The sequence below is a fragment of the Podarcis tiliguerta genome (genome assembly GCF_965153285.1).
Source record: "Podarcis tiliguerta genome assembly, chromosome: 2".
Taxonomy (NCBI): domain Eukaryota; kingdom Metazoa; phylum Chordata; class Lepidosauria; order Squamata; family Lacertidae; genus Podarcis; species Podarcis tiliguerta.
In genome coordinates this window covers 81,136,646-81,164,186 of record NC_139535.1, presented here as the reverse complement: position 1 = coordinate 81,164,186, position 27,541 = coordinate 81,136,646, and the positions used below count along the sequence as shown (strand labels likewise).

The window sequence follows — 27,541 nt, the reverse complement described above, 5'->3', positions numbered from 1 at the left end:
TAATAAACTAAAACTTTTGTGAATTGCTAAAATGTTTTGCAGGTGTTTGGTTTTTTTTTAAATCTTTTGATATGATCTTACAACATGATCCTATACTTGCCTACTTGGAAGTAAGCCTTAATAATATATGCTCAGAGAAATATTTTATCAGATTAAAAGATTTCTACATTATAAATACAGTGGTACCTCGGGTTACAGACGCTTCAGGTTACGTTATTTCGGGTTGTGCACTGCGCCGAACCCGGAAATACCGGAACGGGTTACTTCCGGGTTACGGCGCTCGCGCATGTGCAGAACCGCTAAATCACGCTTTGCGCATGTGTAGAAGACCAAATCGCAACCCGCGCATGCGCAGATGCGGCGTTGCGGATTGCGAATGTGCTTCCCGCATGGATCATGTTCACAACCCAAGGTTTCACTGTACATCTTAATGGTGTTTTAAGTGTTTATAGTGTTTACAATTTTAATATATGTGACAATTCTTTGTGTTTGTTTTATGTCCTGAGAATTAATTGCCTTAATGGAATTTAGAATATTTGAAGTGTCATAACGTCTCTATATTTCTGTTTCATGAATTTATTAGACTAAATATGTATTTATAATCTCCATAGTGTGTTAAAATTATGACAAAGCTTGGTTTATTTTTTAAAAAAGATCATTTATCAGACAAAGAATGTCTCTTGTTGGAACGTTGTAATGGGGATCTGTCAGTACAGATGCCTGTTGTTTTTATAGGTTTGAAAGCTGCTGCTAGACTGTCCTCCTCTTCTTTTGATCTTGAGCTTGTGTTTTAACAGGCGCCCTGCTGAAGGGTGGGAGAGTACCCTAGCTCCTAAGGGCATCGCTGATGCTGCCGGTAGTGTCCAGGGCTGGTTTCATATTGCCGTGTAATGCAGTTGCTTTTCTGTAATAGGGGTTCCATACTGTGGTGTTAAAGCTCGAAAGGGGGAGACCAAGGATGTGCGGATGACATAATTATTGGGATTTCAGCGTACTTCTTTGTTGTGTTAGCCAAGCCACGTGGTCCTGGTGGTTTCCTGGCAATGGATGGTCCAGATGTACAGACCTGGATTTAGCCGGGCCAGGGATGCTTACTCGCCCTCCTTCCTGTAGTTGCTTCTCGTAGTGGCAGGTGTTTGAGCAAATTCTGTGAGCTCCTAGCTTAGTATGGTGTTGCCTGTGTTGGAATCCAGGACAGGTGGATCTGCCTGCAGCTGGCACGCCCAGAACAGGTGAATCACTGGGAGGCTCGAAGCCCGGCCTGGATCCCTGGATGGGATGATAGGACAAGAAAAGACTACCAGTCACCTGTAAGTCCTGTTCAGAACGCAGCTGTGCCACCAAGAAGACTGGGCACTTAACCAAGTCTGTGGGTGGGGGGTGGGGGGTTGGAATAGTGGGGAAATCTAAGGAAAGCTGGATATGTTCCTCTGGGGGCTCAGGAGAGAGGAAGAAAAAGGAAGGTTGCTCTTGGCATCATGGTCTGAAACCTGTCGGACAGGTTGGGTGGGGAGGCCTGGGAGTGCCCAGTGCTGAAGGGAAAACACTCCTCCTCCTTCCCCCTCCTCCTCTCCCCCCTCCCCCACTAAACACCTGCAGAGAGGCCTCTTAAAGGGGCGGTCACCATTTGGTTCCTTCGGGCCTGGCAATGCCAAATTGGAGGAGGTGGACAATGGGTGGTTCTCAGGTTAGTTTTGCCTCTCTCTTTAATCCACCCCCTCCTCAAATCTTGAAGAAGGTGGGGCTTGGCTGAGGGCTGTCAGAGACACTTCACATGAATGTGAAAACAGGCTTTCTTAGGAGATGGCAGGTGCAGCTGCTAAGAAGAGCAGTGGAAGGAAACAGAATGTTTCTGGAGCTGGGAATGGGGAAGCCAAGGTGGCAGGGGTGGTCTAGAATGGAAATGGGATCAGAATGGGCCCTGGTGAGGGAAATCGGGCGGCTGGGGCACTGAAAATGTGCACAGCAATGAAATCCGTGTCACTGTTTTTAATGCTGAGGTTAATAGTCACCACAGATTCCTGGTTTTTATTTCTAAGAGAAATTAACACTAAAATGTAAGGGCCATTGGAGGAGGCTCTGTACTTGATACAGCTTCTGTCTGCCTTTACTGCTTGTTCATGTGTCCCTTTTGCCGCACATCTGTTTCATAACTCAGAGGTTCTCAAACTTTTTTTTTGCAGAGAATTTGAACATTGATGGGGTCCCCTTTAACGTTTTCGTTTTTTGGGAGGTGGGGAGGGAATTAGCAGACAGCACCAGCATAGTATTACAAAAATCAGAGGATCTAGACCAGGGCCTTGTTGGTCTGTTTGATAATCTGGTCCTGGACAAAGCGACCACTAGTTCTGCTGTTGGGAAAAAGTAAACCAAGTGCAGGGCCTAGTCTTCTTCTACCTCCTCCTCCTCCTGGGATTGTCTTCCATAAACACGGTTTTAACAAGGAGTCCGTAAGTGACTGTGGAGGCCAATTCTCCTAGTGCATTGCCTTTCTGTGGGCCACCAGAATGAACTTATGGTGCCCCCTTTTAATGTTAAGATCTCCTCACCCCTTGCTTTATACATGAATAAGAAGACACATCAAAATAAACATGTGTCTGACACTGCGGTGTCTAGTGCAGCCTTTAGTGTGACATTAGAATCCCAGACCAGTTACACATATGGCAGAGCTCTTTTATGTCAGAAATCTTGCATCCTTTGGGCAGTTCTTTGCTCTTTAATCCTGTAGTGTATACTATAAATTCTCTATACTATACCATACAGTGCAGTGTACAGTGGTACCTCGGGTTACATACACTTCAGGTTACGGACTCCGCTAACCCAGAAATAGTACCTCAGGTTAATAACTTTGCTTCAGGATGAGTATAGAAATCATGCTCCAGTGGCGTTGCAGCAGGAGGAGGCCCCATTAGCTAAAGTGGTGCTTCAGGTTAAGAACAGACCTCCGGAACGAATTAAGTACTTAACCCGAGGTACCACTGTATAGCTTGCCATAAGGTGACAGATTCCAGAGCAAATGGAAGCATATAGGCAAGTTGCCCCTTGGTATATGATGTTGGAGCCCAAAGAAGGGTTATGACAGCTGGCAGTACAAAGCAACTCCCATTAATGATCTCATTTGCAAGTACTGTAATACTAATCCAAACCATGGCTTGGCAGGAGCAAGCAAAAGGGCAGGTCACCAGAGCAAAGATTGCAACTACAGTACTCTTCCTTGGACCTGCTGTGTTACCTGGAGTCAAACCATTGGGTCAAAACCTGGTTTTCTCTCCATAAAAAGCACAAGCTGAACCCAGTATTCTTGTTTCACCACATGGGGATTACCTAGGGAGGCAGACCACAAGCTCAGTTTCGGATGCAATGCTGAGCTAAACCATGGCTTACTTCTGGGTAGTGTAGGAGCAGCAGGACTAGGGGAGTAGCGCTGTGGCCACAGTCTTTGCCTATTCACTCTAATCCATGGTTTGGCTTAGCACTGTGTGCAAATTGAGCCAGTTATTTAGAAGCACTGACAGAGGATGAATGAGTCCCTTGCACATATTCTTGCTTTTGCCTCCTGTGTAACATGCAGGGAGGAAAATGGCTCCTCTCCACCATGGTGAGAAGTGTGAACTCTATCTACATGCATGTGGACCTCATATGTCTTAACGCACACAAGGGAGATATGCATCTTCTCAAACATGAATGGACACTAAAAAGAGGGTGCACAAATTGCTTCCTTTGCTATGTTCTACAAGAGAAGGTCACATTATTTTAATGATTTATAGGCTAACCTTCAACAGCAGTATTCTCAGGGCAGCTTACAGATAAATAAAATGGAGTTACCCTTAGTTTATTTGCTTGCTCCCAATTACTTGAGTAGGACGTTTTTGAAAGCACCATGGTACTAATGAGTGGTAATGGGTTTTTTAGACCCCCAAAACAGGAATTTTGAGTTTGTGACTCCCCAACTCCACATCCATGCTGATGGAGCCCCAGCACTGCCTCACAGTTGATGGGATAATGGCTATAGTGCCAGAACAGCGGTAGTAATCAATCCCACTGTTGGAGCACTGTCCTCGATTCCAGTGCTATGAGTTTCTACAGCTGGCCTTAGAATGAGGAGCAGGAGAAAGGGACACAGCAGTGCCCACCCAGTGCCCTGCAGCTATTTGATCTGTTTCTCCATTGGGGCTCGGACAGTTCCAACCAACCCCCCAGTAAGGAGTTGGCACTACTTGCTACTGGTTTTCTTTTTCCTCTTTGTAATCCATTTTAGTTTTGTGGGGGCAAATTGCCATTGTAACCCTTGCCAGTAGGGATTATGATTTGGCACTCTCTCTCTCTGTGTATATGTATGCTTGGTTCTTGTTGACGGCTTTGTGAGGGTCAGAGCTGATTGTCAGCTCCTGGTCTCCCTCTACTTGCAAGATACAAGCATTTTCTCTAGTCCATGCTTTTAAGCTTTCTGTGGCAGTAATTGCAAAGGAACTAGAAACTGTTGCTGTGCAAGTTGTTGGTTTTCTTCCAGAGAGTGGGGTGGGAACAGTGGTGGGGTTTTTATTATTTTTTTGGTTGGATGGATGTGTGAAGGGTTCTGCCTGCAGTGCCCCCAAGCAGCCCTCAGTCTTTCAGTTTTGGCACAGGGCTGCAGGCCTGCTACTGCCGCCTGCGCAGCCCTGGGGTAAGGGCTGAGTCAGAGAGTGTTGAGCGACATGTGCAGACACAGTTGGTGAATCACAGCCCCAGGGAGAGCTATAAAAAACCAGCTCTACTCCCCGGATGTGAGCAGGTAGGGACATGGTGCCAAGGCTTGGTTCCCTGTGCTGAAAGAAGAGGCTTTCTTCTTTGGGGCACCTAGCCACCCTCAACTGGTAAGTGAGATTGCCCTTGTACTGGCCTGGGGCAAGAGGGAGTGCTCAGAAAATAAACAAGGCCCTGCTTGTTGGCGCAGAGCATAGTTTTGCTGTTTGTTTCCCTCTGTGCCTTAGGAGGGTGCAAAGACTCTCAAACTGCCCAACTTTTTCACTTTCAAAACCAGGACATGTGTCTTCCGGGACATGTTCCTGGGCGAGTCATGTGACCTGCACCTCGCCCTGAAGAAAGCGCTTTTTCGGGGCGAGAGCGCAGTGCGAGAGCAAGTCACCCAAAATGGCCGCTGAAACCTCGCACCGACAAACAGAATGTCCCATTTGGGGGGTGGGGGTACTTGGCAAGTGTGGACTCTGTGCATCAGCAGCTATAGCCCATTGTTACAAAGGGCGAAACTAAACAATAAATTAAATGCATATGTGCCTTTTGAAAAAACAACGTGGGAATTGGTGGGAATATTGTGTGTGTTCTTGATCACTTTTGCTGTGGTCTCAGTGAAAATTGCCTTCCTATTAAACCTGCTATTTATCCTGGACCACAAGCTGTAATTGGTGCCAGTGGCACCTTCCTTCCTAAGGGAAATAGCAACTTCAAGAAGCAATTTTCACTGGGACTAAAGTTCAAGGGGAAAGGGTTAAATCTCCTGCCGCTGTTTTATTTTTAAAGTTAAGTAAACACAAAGCACACTCATATTTTAATGTATTGCCTACTTTGGCCCAAATACACACTTGGCCAAATAGATTCATGTTTGCTCATTCTGAGATTTATATAACTGACTCACACCTGGTTTGTCTGCCTCTACTTCGGGTCACTCATCTCTTTTACTATGAGTGTGGCTTTCCCCTTTCGTGGCAACAGAATTATGGCCACAGCTTTTGCCACAAGGTAAGGCCATTCGTCTTTCAGCACACCTAGGGAGCAGATGTCTTGCAGTAATGTGCCTCTAGAGCAAATATTTATTTATTTCTAAAATTTATACCCCTCCCTTCAGTGGCCACTTGGCATTCCTGCCTTACAAAACAACTTTGCAAAGCAAATAGCTATGGATGGCTTGAACAAATGAACCAAACCACATTTCAAGAGGAAGTCATATCTTCCTCCCTTCCAATCTGGCTTGTGGATGTGCTTCCCTGGCTTTAAATACAGTGATCAGTTGGGGCAGAGGTTTCCACCCTTTTTAAGTCCATGGCTCCCTTGACCTACATTCTTTCTGCAGCACCCCTGTGGGGCTCAGGAGCCCAGTTATGTCACCCCTTGCCTGAAGATCTGGCAGCCTTTCAGCCTTTTTCGAACACACCTTGTGGAGTGTTCCCTCAGCCTCCTCTCCTCTCTCCAGGGCAGCTGCAGCTACCACCCCAGTCTCTGAGTTACCTCCCCCAAGAGAGATGCCTCCTCAAACTGCCCCACAGGGGCTTGGGAACCAACCCCTAGCCAGCCCCAGAGGCACCATTCACCTGGGGAGCTTGTAGCAAGAACTGCTGCAACAAACAGCTGTGCAAGCCTTTGGGAGGCAGAGACGCAACAGGGCATCAGGAGGGAGGGAAGGAAAGAGGGACAGAGGCCAGTGTTGCCCGTGGCACCCCTGACCATCATTCAAGGCACCCCAGGGTGCCATGGCACACTGGATGAAAACCACTGAGTTGGGGGATTATTCTCAGAACACTCAGTCTTCCCAAGGGCAATTTTTCCTCTCTCCAAAGGCCTCAAAGATCTATGCCAATTATCTTTGGTCTTACATCTTACACAGTAGTAAACAGCCTAACCTACAATCTAGAAACACCTTCCCGACTTTTGAAGTCTACATTCTTAGAAGCTGGAAGAGGGAAGTATACAGGCCAGCTACAACCCAGTGAATAAGCCAATAAACTGGTTCTGTCGCCTCCTAACCCATCAGCATATGGGTGCACCTATGTTCAGTCAGCCTGTAGGTTGTCATAAGGTCACACTTCAGTTCATTTCGGCTGCAGGCTAATAGGACACTTAGGATAGCCTGCTTTGGGGGGCCAGGATAGATTATGGTTGATTTTCTGAGCTCAATTGAATATTGAAGGGAGGGTGGGAACCTTACTTGGGACTTGGTCATCTCATGACATCGGTATCCGACTGGGTAAGTAAATACTGTTAAAGCTTAGTGATGCTGAGTGGAGCAGCTGAACTTGCTTGGAAAACAGGCCCACAGTGGGGATGGTTTGCTGAAAAGACACATGTAGTATTTTGTTTACAACGCTTCCTTGGATGGGTATTTGAACCCTCACTGCATGGATTTCAATCAGAGTGGTATTCAATTTTGCTTAGAGAGACAAGCTTTAGATTTATGATGGAAAGTTAAACTTTGGCGAGCAAGTAATTTGATTGCTAAACAACATATAACTTGCATGTTTTGGATGTTATTAAATCTAAACTACTGCTGCTAGCTAACTGATTTTACCCAACAAATGCATACAAATCGGACAATACCACCCCAGTGCCCCCCCCCAAATTTCTTTACACTTTACACACAGTTGTTTTGCAGCCTTAAGTGTTGCTGGCAGCCTTCCTCTCAGACGCCAGTCCTTTTGTGGACAGTGTCCACTTTCCTCTTTGGACCTGCTGGGCCTTCCCCCTCTCATCTCCCTGCCCTACTTGTTCAGGAGGCTGTGATTTCCCTCCACTGAAGCAGAGCCTGCCTCCTCCATTTTCAGGCTGGATCTTCCCAATTTTCAGACTGAGCCCCTTGCAGGTTTCAGACAGATCTTTCCACAGCTTGCAGTTTTCAATTATCCCATTTTCCCTCCGAGTTCCTGAGTTCCCATGGCAACTGGAACTACTCAGCAGCCAGCCTTTCACCCTGGGTTAACTTTTAGTTGGCTACCACTCACACAAAATTCACCACTACATATGCTCTAGATTTGTTCTGCAGAGAAACAGCTTTGGTCAGTTGACATATCCCACAGTATGGCTGTTTCCGTTTTCTTATTCTTTTTTGCCCAGTGGCGGTGGGGGGAGGCATGTAGTTTGCTCAGACATTCCTTTTCCTTGTCCAATTCCTCTTTGGGCTGTAAGGCTCTGACTGTTGTCTCAGCCAGTGCCCAGGACTTGCTGTTCAGGCTGGGCAGAAAAGCAAACAGCTTTCTGTGTTGTCATGGCAGTGGCAGGCCGGAGGGCTCAGGGAGGCTGCATTTACAGGGAAGGCTTGTGGAGCTTGGATTGGGAACCCCCTTTTGAAGACTCCCGGACGGCCAGGAATTAGGAAAGGGAGCTATGTGCTGCTTATGCCACCCCTTTACCTTTGCCTATGCCACCCCTTGCTATCTTCTCCCTCTTGGGGTTGGCAGAGAGCGTTTGAATGGGTAGACAGAACTGCTTGTGGCAATCTGCTGGATCCTGCAAATGAGAATGTGATGTGAAAGCCCAGGGAAGTTGAGGGATGAGTTCCCCACCCCAGTGTATGTGTGTCAATTCATTATAGTTTATATTGTCCTTCCCTCAGTCCTCAGTGGCCACTTGTCCTTGTTTCCTTAGCATGCTCACTTTGTGTGGGCCAATGCAAAGTTCTCCCCATCTGTCCATCAGCATATAGGGAGTTGTCAGAGATTAGGCTGGAGCAAATGGAAACTGCGCCCCTATGCGGACAGGGATAATCTAATTTCTCTTGTCTATGCTCTGGTAACCTATAGGTTAGATTACTCCAATGTGTTTCACATTGGGCTGCCTCTGAAGACAGTTCAGAAACTTCAGCTGGTGCAGAATTCAGCTTATTACACTGATCCTGACCCGATTGCACTAGCTGCCAATTAGGTTTGGGCCCAATTCAAAGTGCTGGTTTTGACCTATAAAGCCTTAAAGGCCCAGGACCGCCATATCTCAAAGACTGCCTGTGATCATGATTTGAAACTCTTCTAGGTGTGCCTCCTTCATGAGAGGTCCAGAGGGTGGCAACATGAGATGAATGCTCTCCCCAGGGAGGCTCACCTGCTGCCTTCGTTACATATTTTTAGGTGCCAGGCAAAAACTTTTCATTATAACCAGGCCTTTGGCTGATTAATGTGTTTGTGGAAGAGGGGTGGTATTAGGTTTTGTTTCATTAAGTATTTTGCGTTTTTATTTTGTATTTTTATGTTGTGAATCACCCTGTGATCTTTGGATGAAGTGCAGTGTACAAATTTAATACATAAAATAGAATAAATAAACTTCAGGCCACCAGAGGGATGTCCCCAAGCTTTTCTCCCTGTCAAGATCGCCCAGCTTCCAAACTCAGGAAACCAGGAATTTTGTTAGGCCCAAGCTAATACAAAAATTCCACTAGAGCTGTCTAACCAGACCTGCAAAAATTAAAGACTATCACCACACCTCACTGCATATCCCTGAAGAGTCAGACAGCTAAAAGTTCACTCTCTGCCATCTGAGTCTTGAGCAGAAATATTGTTCTGTAACAGTTGACCAAGAAGGCTACATCGCTGGGCTTAGGTTTCCAGGCATTCCAGAATAAAGAACACTAGAAAATTGAGTGAGATAGTTTCTGTACAACGCATATAAATAATATATAAGAGAGAACCTGTAAAAAGTAGAGATAAAAGAATACTGTAGACGTGGGAAAAACACAAGTCAGCTTAAAACAACAAAACAAGCTAACCTAGTCTAATATAAACCCACTTGACCTCACACCACAGGAACAAACATCGCAAACAGGTGCTCAGGCATCAGGAAAAGGTGTGAGGCATGGACTAAAGGAATAATTCAAACATCTAGCAAATAACATAGCAACCAGACCAGAGGTTCCCAGCCAATCAGAGCTTAGCTGGCCAGAACCTTCCAGTACTTGAATATGTGCGTTCCCACAGAAGCACAGTTGCTGTTAATTAAGCAGGCTGCCATATTGGCCTTGAGCTATCAGCCTCAGTTAGATAACACTATTTCATCCTCCTTAACGAGAGCTACATTTCTCACCAGAAACAAGATTGTCCAGTTACCCAGGGAGGGGGGCAGGTGGCTGCAGAAAGTAAACTTTGATCAATGCCTAAGCAAAATAAAAGCTTTTCTGGACGCTACCCAGTTTGCTTTGAGGCATTGCTGGACAGGTGTGGATTCTTGGACCTTGTTGATCATTAATTCTACATAGTTTGCCTGGGCTTCCTGAATTGGACTAAAATATTTTTGTCTGGTACTAGAAGATGAATCTGGGTGTTAAGGAATCTCGTGGGAGTAATATTTGGATAAGGTCAGGAACTACCAGGGACTTTGCTGAATTTAAAGTCTCATTCTTCTAACTACTTGAAACTCCAGTTTTCTGAGTTAGAATACATTATTTATCCTTTTCACTAGATAATTAGGAATCTTTAATATACCATTAAATGTGATATTAAGATTCTGCTGGAGTTGCTTGATTGGGTATTTGCATACAAGTTTTGGACTGCTCCTTCAACCTTTGATCTAGCCTTCTGTTCTGCTTTTGGACAATACTATATATTACTAAAGAGGGTGTCCAAAACATCAAGTGATAAGTTAGGAACCACAACCATTTGGACCATAGCCGTGCCCCGAGGTTCTCTGAATTACTCTCAACATAACAGCTCTGCTTGAGGGTACAGAACTGACTTGAATGCCATCTGTATAAACATTGTCCCATCCTTATTTCCCTCGATGTTTTGCAGTGAGACCTGCTGACAAAATCTTATATAGGGAGGGGGAAAGACTTTTCTTAGATCTGCCCGGAATTTACTGGTAAGAGGAAATGGTTGGTTGGAACCTGACAGAAGGCCAATGTTTAAGATATCTATTTTCAGCTTGGCAAAGGGTAAGTGTGGGCAGTTAGCAGAATCTGCAGATGACACACACTGATGGAGTAGTTTAGTGTGAGCAACAGGAAGTTGTCTTCAGTGAATTGTTGCTCAATAGAGGAAAAAGACACGCTCGTGCTAAGCCACTGTGCAGGTTCCTGTGTTGTTTTGTTGTGGCTCCCAATTCCTTGGTGAAATGGCAGAAAGGGGTATGATAAAAGGTGGGTCTAACTGTGTGTTGAATTAGTCCATTACTAGTCCATTGGGCACCAGAATAGCACTTGTGTACATTAGGGATAGCATGAGTGGCAGATGTCATCTAGTAAACCATGTCTGTCTGTCTCTGCTAGATGCCAGCCTGGACTGATTGGAGAGCACTGCCAGTTTCAAGACCCTTGCCATCAGTCACCTTGCGCTAATGGGGGATCATGTGAGAGCACTCTGCGAGATGGCACTGTGCACTACCAGTGCACCTGTCCCAAGGGCTTTCGAGGTAAGAATACACAATGTGGTGAGATGCAGCGTGTGTCTTTCTGTAGAAGCTCCACAGGCGTTTCATATTCCTGATAAAGATTGCTTTGTTGGGAGATGGGAATGCACATTCTCCAGGGAGGATGGGTCCAGATTGTGGGTGAGAAAATTGACCTTCTGGGGGAAGAAGTAACCTTCTAGGTCACTTGGTACATCATCTTCCATTTAGGTCAAGACTGCTCTCTGTTTGATGCCTGCGCCAGTAAGCCGTGTGTCAATGGTGGCCGCTGCACCAACTGGAATGGCCGCTACAACTGTACATGCCCATCAGGCTACCAAGGCCGCAACTGCCGGAGTGATGTGGATGAATGTCGGGTGCCTGGCCTATGCCAGCATGGGGGTACCTGTATCAACACACCTGGCTCCTTCCACTGCCAGTGTCAAGCTGGCTACACAGGGCAGCAATGTGAGAGCATCTCCACACCTTGCGCTCCCTCTCAGTGTCTCAACGGTGGCACTTGCCGTCAGACAGGGGAACTCAGCTACGAGTGTGCTTGCTTACCTGGTGAGTGAACAATTTGCAAAGTGTACCTTTGCTTGTACCTTCTGTAAGGGAGTGGGATGAAGTACTAAGCAGGTAGATTTTAGGGTGGAACGATCCCTCAGGGCAGCTGGGCATAGAGTTACACTTGGGACTCAAGCTTGACCCTTTTCTCTGGCTACACCGTGGCATGCTTCACTATTCTCCTGTCAGGAAGCTCATGGGAAGCTGTTGAGCGCTTTGGTGGAGCAGGAAGGAAACAATCTAGGCAGTGGGAGGAGGCGGGGGACTTGGCAGCCAGCACATGCGGCTTTGACTGCAGGAGCCAGAGTGTAGTGGAAGGCTCAGCTAATTCTTCTTCCTTGTTCTAGTCAGAGATTTGGAACAAGAGTAGAGCTTAGAATAGAGGAGGGGCGCTGCATTGCTCAGGGGCTCAGTGTGACTCTTTGGTGTTTACCAAGCCTTGTCAAGCTTGAAACTGTCCCCCTGTGGCCAATGGAATTGACACCCAGGAAAGTGTGCAAAAGATTACAACCCATAGTTGCACATTAGGGATGGAATGGTGGGTTGTTGGGAGGATTTTTCTTTCTCTACTAGCAACACTTTTTCCACAGTTACTGGCCGGGCTAAAATCTCTCTTTCTCCCTTTTCAGGATTCAAGGGACACAACTGTGAGATTAACATAGATGATTGCCCAGGCCACATGTGCATGAATGGAGGCACTTGTGTGGATGGTGTCAACACTTACAACTGCCAGTGTCCCCCAGAGTGGACAGGTACTGCATTATTATTGGTCCAGGAACCAGAATGTGATTGGAACAGCCTAGGATTTTAAGGGCCTTAATGGGAAACGTAGGGAGCTATCTAGGATTTGGGCAGAGATGGGAAATGTTCTTTTCTTCTCTATACGGCGTTAACTTAATATTAGCCTCTAAGTGAGGAAGGCCAACTGTTTTACAGAATGAGTTCAGAAATATTACCTTATTGTAGTTTGGGAAAACACTGGCTTTAATCTGGCTCGGTGCACAGTGGGCAAAGGAAAGGGCAACTCAGTGCTGCGAGTTTGGAGGTATTGGGGTGCATGGGGGAAGGAGAGGTGGTGTTGCAGCTGTTAGGCCATCCCTGATGAGAAGGTCTTTTAGTGAACTAAGCCCCACCTTCTTGGCACTGTAGGCCAGCACTGCAATGAGGATGTGGATGAATGCCAGCTGCAACCCAATGCCTGCCACAATGGAGGCACTTGCTTCAATACCAATGGGGGGCATTCATGCGTTTGCGTCAACGGCTGGACAGGGGAGAGCTGCAGTGAGAACATTGATGACTGTCAGACAGCGGTCTGCTTCCATGGTGCTACCTGCCATGACCGTGTGGCTTCCTTCTACTGCGCATGTCCTATGGGCAAGACAGGTAACTGGCTCCTACCTTGCATAATGTGTCCACGTCATATGTTTTTATTCTAGCTAACTGGTTTGGGCAGAATTTTTGAAGGGTTTGGTCAGCGTAAAAATAATAGAGTGGATTAAAGAGATATTGGATAACAGGGATAGGGTGTCAATCAGAAATGGAAGGACATTGCTGAACATGAACAACATATTGAAATCGATGCCCCTTGTCCATAAATTCCATCCCATTCCCTACACTCCTCCTGTTTTGCTGTCAAGTGATTGCCTTTCATGGCCCTTTCTCTTCCAGGCCTTCTTTGCCACTTGGACGATGCCTGTGTCAGTAACCCTTGCCATGAGGATGCTATTTGTGACACCAACCCAATGAATGGCCGTGCCATCTGCACATGCCCACCAGGTTTTACCGGAGGGGCCTGTGACCAGGATGTGGATGAGTGCTCCATTGGTAAGACAGCTGCACCCTTCTTTTGCAATTCCAAAAGGTGAAGGAAGGAGGACTGCCTCTCTAGCATGTGAGAAGGGTCACTGAGATGGACTTTTGCCAGCTTTTTGGGTTGGGATATTGACAAGTAAAGCACCTGAGAGAAGGATCGGTTTCTGCTGGCATGCCCTTCTCGTTCCTTGTCTGGGTTTATCCCTTATGTCAGGGGTGCACAACCTGCAGCCCTCCACATGTTGTTAGACTACACCTCCCATTATCCCTGATCACTGGCTATGTTGGCTGGGGCTGATGGGAGTTGTAGTCCAAAAACATTTGGAGGTTCACAGGTTATGCACCCCTGCCTTAAGTGAAGGCAGAGAAGAAGTAATTTTGAACCAGCCATGTTCACTTTATGTGCATTTGCCTTCTCCAGGAGCCAATCCATGTGAGCATTTCGGAAAGTGTGTGAACACGCAAGGCTCCTTCCGGTGTGAGTGTGGACGTGGCTACACAGGTCCCCGCTGTGAGACAGACATCAATGAGTGCCTCTCCATGCCTTGCCAAAATGATGCTACCTGCCTTGATCGCATTGGCGAGTTTACCTGCATCTGCATGTCAGGTGAGTTTCCTGGCTCTGGGGAGCAGAGTGCCCATCCTATCCAGGACTGCATCTTGGGTAGCATGAGATGTGGGGAGAGAGTAGGTAGGCGACTGGATATGCAAGAATTGAGGTAGAATTCCCTGCTAAGTACGGGCTTCCTGAGTGGACTTAGATAGGTCACTTCCTTATTTCAATTTGCTTCTAAAAGTGAAAATGTCAGTGACCTGTTTCAGAGCTGTTGTGAAGCTCTGTGTAATGTGTAGATCATTCAAAAAATGTTATGTAAATGATTGTAGAGCAGCCTCTGCTCTTGGGCTACCTGAAGCTTCGTGTCCCAAGTACAGTGGTACCTCGGGTTAAGAACTGAATTCATTCTGGAGGTCTGTTCTTAACCTGAAACTGTTCTTAATCTGAAGCACCACTTTAGCTAATGGGGCCTCCTGCTGCCGCTGCGCTGCCACTGCACGATTTCTGTTCTCATCCTGAGGTAAAGTTCTTAACCCGAGGTACTATTTCTGGGTTAGTGGAGTCTGTAACCTGAAGCGTCTGTAACCCGAGGTACCACTGTATCTTGTCTGCCAGGTGTTAGCATACCTGACTGATCTACACTGAGGCTCTGTGGAGTGGCTTTCTTTTTGCTCTTCACATGTTCTAGACACTTGAGACAGGAGATGCCTCTCAGACTATGACACTTCCATGTCTCGTTGGCTGTGCCTGTTCTTTTTTGAGTTATATCAGCAGGAAGTTTCTTTCACACTGCCTGCTCCTCTTAGGCCTGGATTCTTTAGTGTGTGGGTGGTATTCTCCACACTAAGAGATGCGCGTGGGCAGGGGGGATACAATAGTTAGATTGGTATGAGACTGTTGTGGGGATAGTCACAAGGTATAGTCTAACCTGCACCTTTCCCTGCTAGATTCCAGGCTTTGTATTCCCCACAGTTACAAAGCAAGAACATCTTTGGCTTGTACTTTCAGTAGAGCTGGCAAATACAGATTCAGGAGAAGGGCCCAGAAAGGTGCAGGAAGCAAGATACTATTGTGAATGGTGGAGGCTTCGCTCAGGGTCCCTGGAGGAGTATTCTGCTCTTTCATCTCCCCCGCCCCCCTGCCCCCAAATGGCATTGCAATTCTGTGGGCTTGGGATGAGGAACAAGCCGAGATCCTTAGAAGCGGTTTGGTGGCTGAAGAAAGCGTATACATATGGAGGAATCCCTGGAAAGTGAGGGATGACTATACAGCTGTCCCTCCTCCCATTGTGGCAGAGCTATAGGACTGGGGTGCCGGGTAAATCGATACAATGTTCATACAGACAGTGGGAGTGCAGCATTGTGCTTGGAATATTAATGGTGGGGCCGGCCTGGCGGGTGATGTGAATTGACTGTGCTTTGTGTTTCCGTTACCCCATATAGGGAGGAACATTCTCCTTGCTTGCTCACTCATTGGTTAATGCTGGCTTTTTGTAAAAAAAAAAAAAAATCTGGGGGAGGGGTGGGTCCTGCTAGCTGGGAATGGCTTTGGTCTAGGGGCTAGAGAACTTGGTTTTAGTGTTGCACTACTGCGCTGAACCCAGTATAGCTGCATTCTGGAATCATTTCCCCCAGGATCAGAATGGAGCAAGAGGTTTGACGTATCGCCTAGATATTTGGCAAGCAGCTCCAAAAATTAGGAGCCCAGCACACAGTGGAGTGCCTCTCCTACAAAATCACCCTCCCAAAGCGGAAACAGGAAATCTTAAAAAGTTTTTAACTGGGACGTGGAGTGTTAGTTGGAATGCTCTTCTACTACTTGGTTGGAAAACAGTTCTGGAAAGCAAGTTTTTTTTGTGTGTACCCCCAATTCTTGAAACCCAAATAAGCATTTGCACTAGTGCATCATCTCTGATTCCTGTTCCCTTATTGCGTTAGCTCGTTACTCCTGCAGTCCTCACAAGTTCTTGAAACTCAGCTCCTCTCCCTACTGCTAGCCTCACATCTTCAATTCCGTTCATTGAGACAAAGTGTTGCACCAGACACACATAACCAAACTGTTCCTAGCATAGCTGTCAACTTTTCCCTTTTCTTGCGAGGAATCCTATTCAGAATAAGGGAATTTCCCTTTAAAAAAGGGAAACATTGACAGCTATGGTTCCAAGCTCCTCCACATAGCCTCAGCTCTCCTCCTTTTTTATGGTGTAAGCTCCAGAGCTACAGCACCCTCCCATTCCTCCTATGTCACTGGAACTTCCTCTCACAATTCCCAGCTTTGTTTATTTTATCTGTTGAGAGAAGCAAAGTATTCAATTCTCCCCCCTCTGTTCTCTCCCTCTTTCTTTTCCATCCCGTCATTTCCTGCCAAGGAGCTTCTTACTTTCCCATTCCTTTTTCCCAATGTGGATGGAATAAGCAAAGGGGTGTGGGCATATCTTTTACATCAGAGTTGCCTACCCTGTAGCTTTCCAGGTGTTGTTGTATTCTAACTCCCTTCAGCACCAGCCTGGATGGGCCATGGTCAGAGATTATGGGAGTTGCAGTCCAGCAACATCTGGAAGACCGAAGGTTCTCCACCCTTCCTTTCTACACAGTATCAGAGGCAAGAAGATTCTCTGCCTCAAGGATACTTGGAGGAAGTGAGCTATGTAGGATTTTTGAGTCACCACCATTTTAGGTTTTTCTCTACTACCCCCAAGGATTTGGGAAACCTGGCTCTGGTGAGCTAGAACTACGAGATTAGAAGTTGCCTTCACTCTTGGGATTTCCCCCTTGCATAGAGATTTCTCTCCAAATTGGAAACAGGAGTTTCCTCCCACAAAATGCTGCATTCTCTTACCGCCCCCTCAGAGATGAAGATACAGGCAAACTCCTGGAAACGCTTCCCATTAAAAAGGTTCATATGGAGACAAATTTAAGTGCCTTCTTACGTGAGAAAATTATGCCCCTCCTGTCTCCACTTTGGCAGGGAGAGTAGCTTAGGGGAGTGGAGATGGCGTCTCAGCCAGGAGCTGAGACTGATACTATAAGGCTGTAGCAACTCAGACCCTCTATGAGTAGTCAAGGAAAGTGGGGGTTGGCCTTGATTATTTCCTCAGTGCTGCTTGCCAGCAAACTATTCATCGGAGAAGCAGACTTCACTGTTTTTATTACAGTGGCGAAGGGCTGGGAATAGCAAAGCCTGGAGGGTTAGTCATGCAATTCTGTGCCTTTATAGCTGCAAGGATTCCTTGGAGCATGTGTACACAGACCAGCAGTTGGGCAAATTCAGGATGGTCATTCTTCTATTGACCAGAGCCTGCTTAACCCCCTTGCCTAGAGAATCAGGATACTGTTGTGCTAACCTTATGCATGGCATGTCCAGTGCCTCACTTTTGCTCCTTTCTGTTATGGCTGCCTTTCTCACCTCCACAGCGAGATGGAGGACTCATAGCTCAGCGGTAGAACACATTCTTTGCAGAAATGGTCAGTCTTTGGTTAATAGACAGTCTTGGTCAAAAGAGCAGTCCCTAAACACCTTAGAAAGTGCGGCTAGTCAGAGTAGATCATACTGGGTTTGATAGACCTACAGCCTCACTTGGTATAAGATAGCTCCGGATGTGTATTTTTGCACCCATAATTTCTGTGTGCATTAACTGCTTTATTTATTTTGTAATTGCATATTTTGTTGTTGTTAACCTACCCTGGGAACTTTAGATAAAGAGCAGGTAATAAATTTAATAAAATAAATCAGTAATAATGTGCCTGGCGTACTCCCCCCCCCCAAAAAAAAAATCCCTTTTGATTTCCTTTTCTACCACTGGTTCCAGCTGCTGGCTGTATTTTCATCTGTTCTTTGTGTTCCTGCAGTTCTCTTATCAGGAACACGTAAGCAACTTGACTGTCGAGCCAAGTATTATCTACTCTTAAGTGGAAGCAGGGTTTTTAGGCAGAGGTCTTTCACATCCGCTGCTTCCTGATTCTTTTAACCTGAAGATGCCAGGGGTTGATCCTGGGATCTTCAGCATGCAAAAAATGTGGCTCATCACTGAGCTGTCGTGACATGGAAGGAGCAGGAACAGAACTTCTGCTTAATTGAAAATGGAATAAGCTCAGCAGTTGCACAGATTATATAAACATTGCTTTGAACTAACACATGATCAAGTTTGATGCATGGAATGCTTACTCCACCATCAGTAAACTTAAGACAGCTGCGTTAGGATAGGTGCTGTATGTACCATAATGGTAAAGTGGGGATGTAGGGAAATAATGGAGAGGAAGGAATGGGATGCAGGCAGACTTGTAGGGACAGCAAAGATGGAGTTTTAGGGGAATCCGCCCCCCTTTTTCCTACTAGATGGGTCTTAAACTGTCTGTCTGATCATTTTCACCTCTTAAAGTTAGTAACTATAAGGAACCAGCTTTAAAAATAGGGATTTTGTTTTTAATGCCTTGTATGTGAAGCCAAACGCTGTTATTTATTGTGCACCTTTGCCATGTAATAATAAGCTAGCATTCCTAGGCGTGAGCCTGCCAGGATGAGATGGACCCCTTGCCTCACTGTGGTTGTGGTGCTACAGTGATGGACACACGGGTGAGTCTAATCATTGTAATAACAAATGGTTCCTCTTGGTTGCAGGTTTCAGTGGCACTTACTGTGAGATCAACATCAATGAGTGTGAGAGTAATCCCTGTGTCAATGGTGGCGTCTGTAAGGATATTGTCAATGGATTCAGCTGTACCTGTCCCTCCGGTAAGCCAAGGGCTTTTTCCAGCAAGGAGATAAATGGCACTGCATCATTCTCTTACCTGTCCTCCCTGCCTGGCATAGCACAGGTGAACTTGAGCCTGTTCCCCCACAGGGCTCCTTCTCTGGCCTCTTAAAATAGTCTGCATGTTTGTGTGTATCTGAAACCTGCCCAGACCTTACTTTGATAAAGCTGGTGAGCATCTGCCCTGTTTGTAAGGAGCCTTGCTTTCATCCCTTCTCCTGATGTTAGGAAATGTCTGCCCCTTGTGTGAATTCAGCTGAATTTGAGTCTCTTAAGTTGAGCTGTGCTGTAGTTTTTCATGAGCTCACACTGCCCCTTGTGCTTCCTCTCATCCCTTGCACTGTGGTACAGTTTGTGTAAGTTTTCTTTGCTGAGCTAGGAGTCCAGCTTGGGGAATTCTTTGTCAGTGTATGGGATGCAACTGTAGCCCTAAGGAGAGTGTGTTCAGCTCATTCCCCAGGACTTGCTCCGCTTTTCTGCTACCAAGCGGGTGGGGGGCCCTGTCCTCCATTCAGTTGCTTCCAGGGCTGATTGACAGACAGGCCTATAGCTTGCTGTGTGGGAGCTGGGACAATGGTATCTTTGTTCCCCCAGCCTGTCGCACAGGCCCCTGAACCCAATTTACATGTGGGGCAGACACCGCAAAGCCCCCTGTGGAGAGGAGGGGGAGAGAACATTGAGAGCCTTTGCTATAGGCCTCTGCTGGTAGGGCTGTGCTGTGCAACCAGGATGAAGTTTGAGGACTCCTGTCCCACATAATTTTTTCCTCCCAATGCGAACCTGTTTTCTCTTTATCTGGAGCTTTCAGTCCAAACTATCATTTTATTCGAGGCTTGCTCTAGCTGTGTACCCACTTCAGACACTTAGCTTGAGAACGAGTATACACTTAATTCTTTTGCCAGCCTAGCTTGTGCCCTTTTCAGACATAGTTGTAAAGTCCTCTAACAGCTGGGAACTTCCAAGTACACAAGCTTTTCTCACTCAGCTCTATGTGAAACCCAGCTAGGGAACAAGAGGTGGCTATACTTATAGTGCCTCCACTCTTCCACTGCAGCACTGAGCGTCCATTCCCTGCTCCTTTTTATATATAGCGCAGATGTTAGTGTAAGATTCTCATCCATCAGAGTGGATAACAACAAGTGTTATTTCTGTGTGTGTTGTTTGGATCTTCTCTTGTGTATATTGGGTGAAATGCATCACATATGTTAATGTTGCCAGATTGAGTGCGTGTTCCTCATTTTGTTGGTCCTTCTGGTTTGTTTGACTACTTTTTCTTTCTGGGTCCAGGCTTCTCAGGCTCTATGTGCCAGATTGACATCGATGAGTGTGCCAGCACACCATGCCAGAATGGTGCAAAGTGTGTGGACCGGCCCAATGCCTACGAGTGCCGTTGTACAGAAGGTAATTGCTCTCTGCAATGAGTTATTGCCTTCCATGTTCTTCTGTGCTGCTAGAGAGGGAATTGTTTCAAGTCATGAGGATGTTGTGATGACAACTGCACAAGGATTATTAGAATCTGATGCAGTCGAGAGAAATTTTTCCCCAAAACATCCTTTACATCTGCCTTTCGTGGGTGCCTTTTTTGAAAAGCCCGGGCTGGGTGTGATGTGAGCTTTCTCCCCAATCCATGGTCCTTCATCTGTGAGCATATTTTAGGGAAGGTGTCAAACCACTTTCTAACTTTGGTATCAAACCTTCAGCAAAATAACTTCTCTATTCCTGATTCCCAGATAGTTGTGAAAGATCAAGATCAAATTGATGCTTGCGGGGGTTCTGTTTTATTTCCTTTTAGATGACTTTGGTTTAAAGATGAGCACAGAATTTAACACCATGAAATTCCCAAGGAAGCTTATTGTGTTCTGAAACCTAGTGGTGCACAGTGCATGCCACAACACATCATAAAGAGAACTAATATTCCCATGAAGTAAAGGAAATGGACTTGGGAGAGTAGGATTATTTTTTTAACAGACTGCAAGAAACTCCTACACAGAACGGCTTTTAGGATAAGGGGAAAGGAAACCAAATTAGTGCACACAGTTCATTCACATTGTGGAATGGAGAAAGGAGGGTTAGGTTACTCCTCATTTTTTGTTGAGTTTCTTAATTGATGTATTTAACTTGCTTGATAAACATGAAGTGGCATCACTTCTCAGTTGCTCAGACACTTAAAAAAGGACAGTAGATGCATATCTGATTGGCTTACGAAACAATGACTCTCAGTTTGAAAATTACAGTATTTTTAACACAAGCAGTTTTAAGTAAAGGTAAAACAGAGAACTAACAGTAGTTGTGGAAAAAATAAATGTTTTGCTTGCTACATTTGGGTGTTTGGCTGCATCTTTTCAGATAAATAGTAGTTTAGGAAACATTGGGCTTTTCTAACGTATTAGATAAATGTATCTGGATGGACCTAAAAGTTATGAAAATAAAAGGGAGGGGAAAACCTTTCCCCAGTCTTCTGTGTGCATGAATTGCTACGATGCTGATGCTGATTTCCCCTCTTGCTTACAGGTTTTGAGGGGCCTTTGTGTGAAAGGAACATTGACGACTGCTTTCCAGATCCCTGCCACCATGGCACTTGTGTGGATGGCATTGCCAGTTTCACCTGCACTTGTGCAGCTGGTTACACTGGATACCGCTGTGAGAACCAGATCAATGAGTGCCACAGCAATCCCTGTCAGCATGGTGGCAAGTGCATTGACCTGGTGAATAAGTACCTGTGCCACTGCTTGCAGGGGACCTCAGGTAGGGCATCCCTCCTCGCTCTCTTTCTCTGCTTGCTCTCATTCCTTACATCTCCCAGTCCTATCCAACAGCACCACACTTTTTGGTTATTTTCTTAGAAAAATGTATAGACTGTTTAATCAGAAAACTCTCGTAAGTTGTGTATATAATAAAGTTATCAATAAAAACACAAGATAAAAATCAGCAAAGTAAAACACACACACACACACACAACTAAACGAATGCCTGGGAAAGCTTGCTGCAATAAAAAAAGAACAATATAATGAAGGCACCTGCCTGATGTCAATAGGCAGGGAATTTGAAAGCACAGGTGCTGCCACACTAAAAGAGAGACTCACAAATGCAGAGTAAACATTACATGTCACTTGTAAAACTCAAGTTTTGCAGATCAAAGCAGCAAAATAGGCATGTATGGTGCAAATCAATCCCCCCAATAAACTAGATATAAGCTGTTACGGGCTTTTTATATGTGAATACTAAGCTTATTTTAAGCTGTCTGCTTTGCGTGCATCTAATTTGTGTGATGTCAGCTGGCCGGCTGCCAAGCACGTAAAGCTGCAATCGCACAAGTTAAATGTGTGCAGGTTGTGAGTCTCCTGTGCTGCTGTCACCAAGCTATCCTGGTGCAGTTACGGGTCACAGCTGTTGCACCAGTAGAAGCTGGGAAAAGGCTCTCAGCCACTGAGCAAACCTGGACCTCCAGTGACAAAACTGGATTCAGAAGCACCTCCAGGCTGTGTACCTGCTACTTTGGAGTGCGGAAAACCCTCTCCAGGGCAGGAAAGGAGATCAAGAAGAAGGAGCAAGGTTGCACTCTTTTCTTGTTCTTGATCAAAATCATCCCATCAGGCCAGCCACAGCTGGAACGGGTCTAGATAATCTGTACTTGCCACAATCCTCTTGACCACCTTCCCCCCCAAAAGTGAGTGCCTGCAACTGGTCAGTAGTTAGTCCAAACTAAAGAGCCAGCTTCTTTGGGAGTGGCCATACCCCTGCCTCTTTCAAAGTGGTAGGGACCATCTCCTTATGGAGCGAAGGATTAACCATTTACTTAGCTATTGGGTAGAATCCATTGGTTATGCATAGGAAGCTATGCATAGGAATTTTCTTTTCATTGCATCTAAACCTACTTGCACCAGTTCTTTCCACTCTATACATGTCACTCAGCCAAGATAGGAAAGAATTTCCAAGTGTGCTGTGGGGCCATTTGATGTAGGTCGATTGCATCTTTCTTCAGCCCTGTGATATATCCTTTTCTCCAAGGTGCCAATTGTGAGATCAACTTCGATGACTGTGCCAGCAACCCCTGTGATTATGGCATCTGCCGCGATGGCATCAATCGTTATGACTGCATCTGCAAACCTGGCTTCACAGGTGATGGCTGGGAGAATGAATTGCTGGTTGGGAATGGGGCAGAAGTAGGGGAAATTGAAGAGGGTCAGAGTCAACAGCTACAGCTTTAATCAAGAGAGAATACCATGGCAGAATCTACAAGTGTTTGGCTTTGCAGGCAGAGCTTGAGGTAGCATTGCTCAATAGATGCTATAGGGTTTAATCCATGCCTGGTGAAGGGGACAAAGCTGGATGAAAGCAGCAAGAAGTTTCTTCTTCGCCACTCTGTTGCTGAGCAGTCCTTTCTCCCACTTAGGTCCCCTGTGCAACGTGGAGATTAATGAGTGCGCATCCAACCCCTGTAAGAATGGTGGCACCTGTGTGGATGGTGAAGACGGCTTCTCTTGCCTTTGCCCTGAGGGATTCCATGATCCACATTGCTATTCAGAAGTGGACGAGTGCAGCAGCAGCCCATGTGTGCATGGCACATGTCACGACAACATCAATGGGTAAGAGCTGCTTACCCAGTGCATGAGCTGCTGCGTCAGGAGCAGGCAGGCTTTGGTCCTATTGTTCCCATGAGGTGGCTCTGAAGACACAAGTGGATTAAGTCACTTCCTACAGGCTGGTCAAATGGGCTAACAATGGGTGGTGCTTCTTGGAGGGTGTAAGAAAGCTTTCCCTCTTCATCCTTTCCCCCCCTTCTTTCCTCTACAGGTACCAGTGTAAGTGTGAGCCAGGCTGGGCTGGCACCAACTGTGATGTGAACCACAATGAGTGTGAATCCAACCCATGCCAGCATGGAGGGACGTGCACTGACTATGTCAATGGCTATCGTTGCAAGTGCAAAGAAGGCTTTCAGGGTATGCGTCTCTATATCTTCCTTGCCTTGCTTTTGTTGCCTGTACTTTACACTATGCTCAACCTCTGTCTAGCTCTTCTGTACCCCAAGATACATATCTCACCCACATACTGTTTTTCATCTCTTGCCATCTCTGGATAATACTCTGCCTGTTGTCCAAAGTTATGCCTTCTATGTAACCTTCAGTGTTTGAGCCGTCTAGATCTATGAGGGATTTGCAGGTATCTGAACCCAGCTATCCCCCGGTTCCATTTTTTGGTCCTTCATGGGAGCTGATGTTGGTTGGCGGCATTACAAGTGGGAGAAAGATTCATCTTCAGGGATATCTGTGTTCATGGGGACCTTAATACTTATCTGGTTCTTCTGCAGGGACCTACTGCCAGACCAACATAAATGACTGTGCCTCCAACCCTTGCCTCAATCAGGGCACCTGCACTGATGGCATTGCCAGCTATACCTGCATCTGTGACTTGCCTTACACTGGTGAGCTCTGTGGGTGGTGGGGAACACCTGAACATCTTCTGCAAAAACTTAATTCTTGTTAAGGGACTTGATCTAGTGAAGGGACGTGTATGGCAGACCCCATGCCAGGGTTGCAGTTGGGAAGGGAGAGATTAATAAGCAGTAATTGTTTGTACTGAGTGCCATGTTAGAAATTCATATTCTGCATTTTAGCCATTCATGGATAAGTAATGCAGATAATGACTAAAGGACAATGGTGTGATAGGCCACAAATAATGGACGGAGAATATTGCATGTGTCTGTCTCTTCCTCCTTAAAAGATAACAAAGTCGTACCTCGGAAGCCAAACGGAATTCGTTCAGGAAGTCTGTTCGACTTCCAAAACATTTGGAAACCAAGGCACAGCTTCCAATTGGCTGCAGGAAGCTCTTGCAGCCGATCGGAAGCCGTGTTGGACGTTCAGGTTCCAAAGAACGTTTGAAAACTGGAACACTCACTTCTGGGTTTGTGGCATTCGGGAGCCAAAATGTTCAACTCGCAAGGCATTTGGGATCCAAAGTACGACTGTATGTACTTGGGTGCTCTAAAGGGAGAGTTCTTGGAGAGCTGAAATAGATGTGTGTGGTGTGTGAGAGAGAAAGAAAAAGAGAGACTGAGAAACAAAATGATAAGGAATCACATGTTGCCTTTACTATGTTTAATTCTTGGGCATTGCCACTGTGCATGGTGAGTTCAGGCGACAGTGTCACAACATGGGTAGGGAGAAGGATCTGAGTCACTCATCATCTGGTGATGTCACAGGCATTATCCAATAGATGCCCTTGGCATTTGTGCAACTTCCATTCTACAAGTCACTTTAAATTGCAACAGCATCTGCTTTCTGCAAACCACATTTTTAAAGCAGCAATATGTCATGGTTAGGGAGCCTGGAGATGGGTGTAAACAAAAGAGCTTCCTCAAAGAAAGACATCTGGATCCATGCAACAAATGACTGGCAGCTAAACATTTGTTACTCTGTAAACTGACTGACTAGGAAAGGCTCTTGAATTAACTTTATTATATTTACCTTATGTATAAAGTATAATTCCCACTGACATCACTTTGTGGCTAGACATTTGGTCTCTGAACTTGATTTGTATTCCTATTGAGTCCAAGACATAAATGTTATATAGTTCAGAATAAGATGGCTATTAGGCCAGTGGAAATCCAAACAAGTACCCTTGTCTATTTCTCTTCCCACAGGCCGGAATTGTGAGAATGTGCTGGCTCCCTGTTTCCCCAATCCATGTAAGAACAATGGTGTCTGTGACCACACACCTGACTATGAGAGCTTTACCTGTGGTTGTGCACCAGGCTGGCAAGGTACTCAGACTCATGAGCCACGTTCTTCCTGTACTTTTCTAAATATTGTGGCATCTAATCCTATGAGCTTATGTGCCAGTTTTATATTTTAATTTGTTTTAATTTTGGGGTGGCTTTTAAATATAAAGGCATTTTTACTAATTTGAGTTTGTATTGTGAAAAAGAAATTTCAGAAGTAAAATTTACATTCTTTTATTGATTTTACTTCACAAAATACCTTTACCAGAAGATCTGCCATTCTAATGTGGCATATTTAGCAATATTCCTGATGGTAACATTGTGACTGGATAATCTGATAATTTTCTTATATCTATGCATTCTGTGTGATTGATTATTTGATAGTAGACACATGCCTGGGATATTGTTTTGTTGTTTCCTTCATTGTTGTTGGTTTTTTGCTTCTCCACATAGTGGATGCAGCAATATGGAAAAGTCAATAGAAGTAGATTGGGGGGTGTGGAGGGGGAAAAAGAAACTTAAAAACAAACAGTAACCATATTTTCTTATCCCCATAGGGCAGCAATGCCAGATTGACATTAATGAATGTGACCAGGACCCATGTCGAAATAGGGGCACCTGCACCAACACACATGGCAGTTACAGGTGTGCCTGCCGTCCCGGCTACACTGGCACCAACTGTGAGTTGGATATTGACGACTGCAAACCAAGTGAGTTCATTGAGCACATGAGACAACAGGAAAGAACAACCAAGAATCTGTGATCTTGCTAACTATTATGGCGAGGCAGTATAGCAAAAAGAACTGGGTGAAAGTTCTAGGAAGAAGGAGCACTGGTAGGACAGGAAACCTAATAAAAAACTGGAAACTGGGCAAAAAGGTCATTAGGTGACATCTGCTTTTCCAAGCTGGCTTCCAGGTCTCACATTTTTGGAAGTGGCTGTGCCTTGTCATTTGGCTTATGTTTAGAAAATTAAAATGCTAAGACAATTAAATGGTGCAGACTAGATGATTTAAGCAAATTTGCTTTCTTTTACCTAAGCATAATCTGTGTTGCATCACGTATGCTAATTGCAAACTCAGAACTTGGAGTGCCAGTGCTTATGGAGCCAAAACAGAACCCTCCATGCATAAGAGAGAGGTATCAGCAGGTTTGGGTGAACCCCAAGTTTTTCACAGGACTACAAGAAGTTTTGAAGGGGAAACACTCCTCTTAAACAGTCCAACAAGACAGAGTAAGCTGACTGACCATGGAATGCTGACGGATTGTTGTGGGTGGGGTGGGGGGTGGGGAAAACTGGCAGGGGAACAGGAATGCTTAACATAGCAACAATTGCTTGCAGGTTCCATTTGTACTTCAGACTTCTAAACTTTGCAGAACTTGGATTTCTTTGACTAGGTATAGAATTGTAGAGTTGGAAGGGACCATGAGGGTCACCTAGTCCAACCCTTTGCAATGCACGAATCTTTTGCCCAACGTGGGGCTCGAACCCAGAACCCTGAGATTAAGAGTCTCATGCTCTACCGACTGAGCTTTTCAAATATAGGCTAGAGCACTACTAAGAGTAGGTTGTGGACTGTGACAGCAACTGATATTCAGACAGAACTAGATCTTATTTGGATTGAGATGTTTGAATGTAACATTAACTCCTGTTAATGCCAGTGAAAATTCAACATCCATCCTCAGTCTCTCCTGGATTCTGTCCGTGATTCTGCATGTGCAAAGTTAAACATGACAAAAGATCTTAGTCTTTTTGTATTGGAGGATGTCACAGTGAAAGAGTTGAGAGCTTGTCTTGACCCCTCTGAGTATTCCTCTCCCTGCCAACAGATCCTTGCCTGAATGGTGGCTCCTGCCAAGATGGCATCAGTACTTTCATGTGCACCTGCCTGCCAGGCTTCACAGGCATACACTGTGCAACTGAGACCAATGAGTGCCTGAGTAACCCCTGCCGCAATGGCGCCACCTGCACAGACTATGTCAACAGCTACACTTGTACTTGTGCGCCAGGCTGGGCTGGCCTACACTGTGAGCAGAATGTTCAGGAATGCACTGACAG

At 45.7% G+C, this 27,541-nt stretch overlaps 1 protein-coding gene across 6 annotated transcripts in view; it reads left to right on the top strand.

Moving 5' to 3' along the window:
* NOTCH3 (notch receptor 3) overlaps window positions 1-27,541 on the top strand; it is a 56,293-nt gene that overhangs the window by 14,363 nt on the left and 14,389 nt on the right. For all 6 annotated transcript variants that reach the window (XR_014508589.1, XR_014508590.1, XM_083429639.1 and 3 more), the window contains exons 3-18: window positions 10,958-11,100; window positions 11,308-11,643; window positions 12,273-12,395; window positions 12,793-13,026; window positions 13,312-13,467; window positions 13,877-14,062; window positions 18,629-18,742; window positions 20,049-20,162; window positions 21,273-21,506; window positions 22,770-22,880; window positions 23,155-23,347; window positions 23,556-23,701; window positions 24,070-24,183; window positions 25,405-25,524; window positions 26,040-26,192; window positions 27,313-27,541. Coding sequence is in view for 4 of the 6 variants with exons in the window: in XM_083429639.1 (XP_083285765.1) it covers window positions 10,958-11,100; window positions 11,308-11,643; window positions 12,273-12,395; window positions 12,793-13,026; window positions 13,312-13,467; window positions 13,877-14,062; window positions 18,629-18,742; window positions 20,049-20,162; window positions 21,273-21,506; window positions 22,770-22,880; window positions 23,155-23,347; window positions 23,556-23,701; window positions 24,070-24,183; window positions 25,405-25,524; window positions 26,040-26,192; window positions 27,313-27,541 (2,706 nt within the window). In the remaining 2 variants the exon portion in view is untranslated. The remainder of the gene's footprint in view (window positions 1-10,957; window positions 11,101-11,307; window positions 11,644-12,272; window positions 12,396-12,792; window positions 13,027-13,311; window positions 13,468-13,876; window positions 14,063-18,628; window positions 18,743-20,048; window positions 20,163-21,272; window positions 21,507-22,769; window positions 22,881-23,154; window positions 23,348-23,555; window positions 23,702-24,069; window positions 24,184-25,404; window positions 25,525-26,039; window positions 26,193-27,312) is intronic.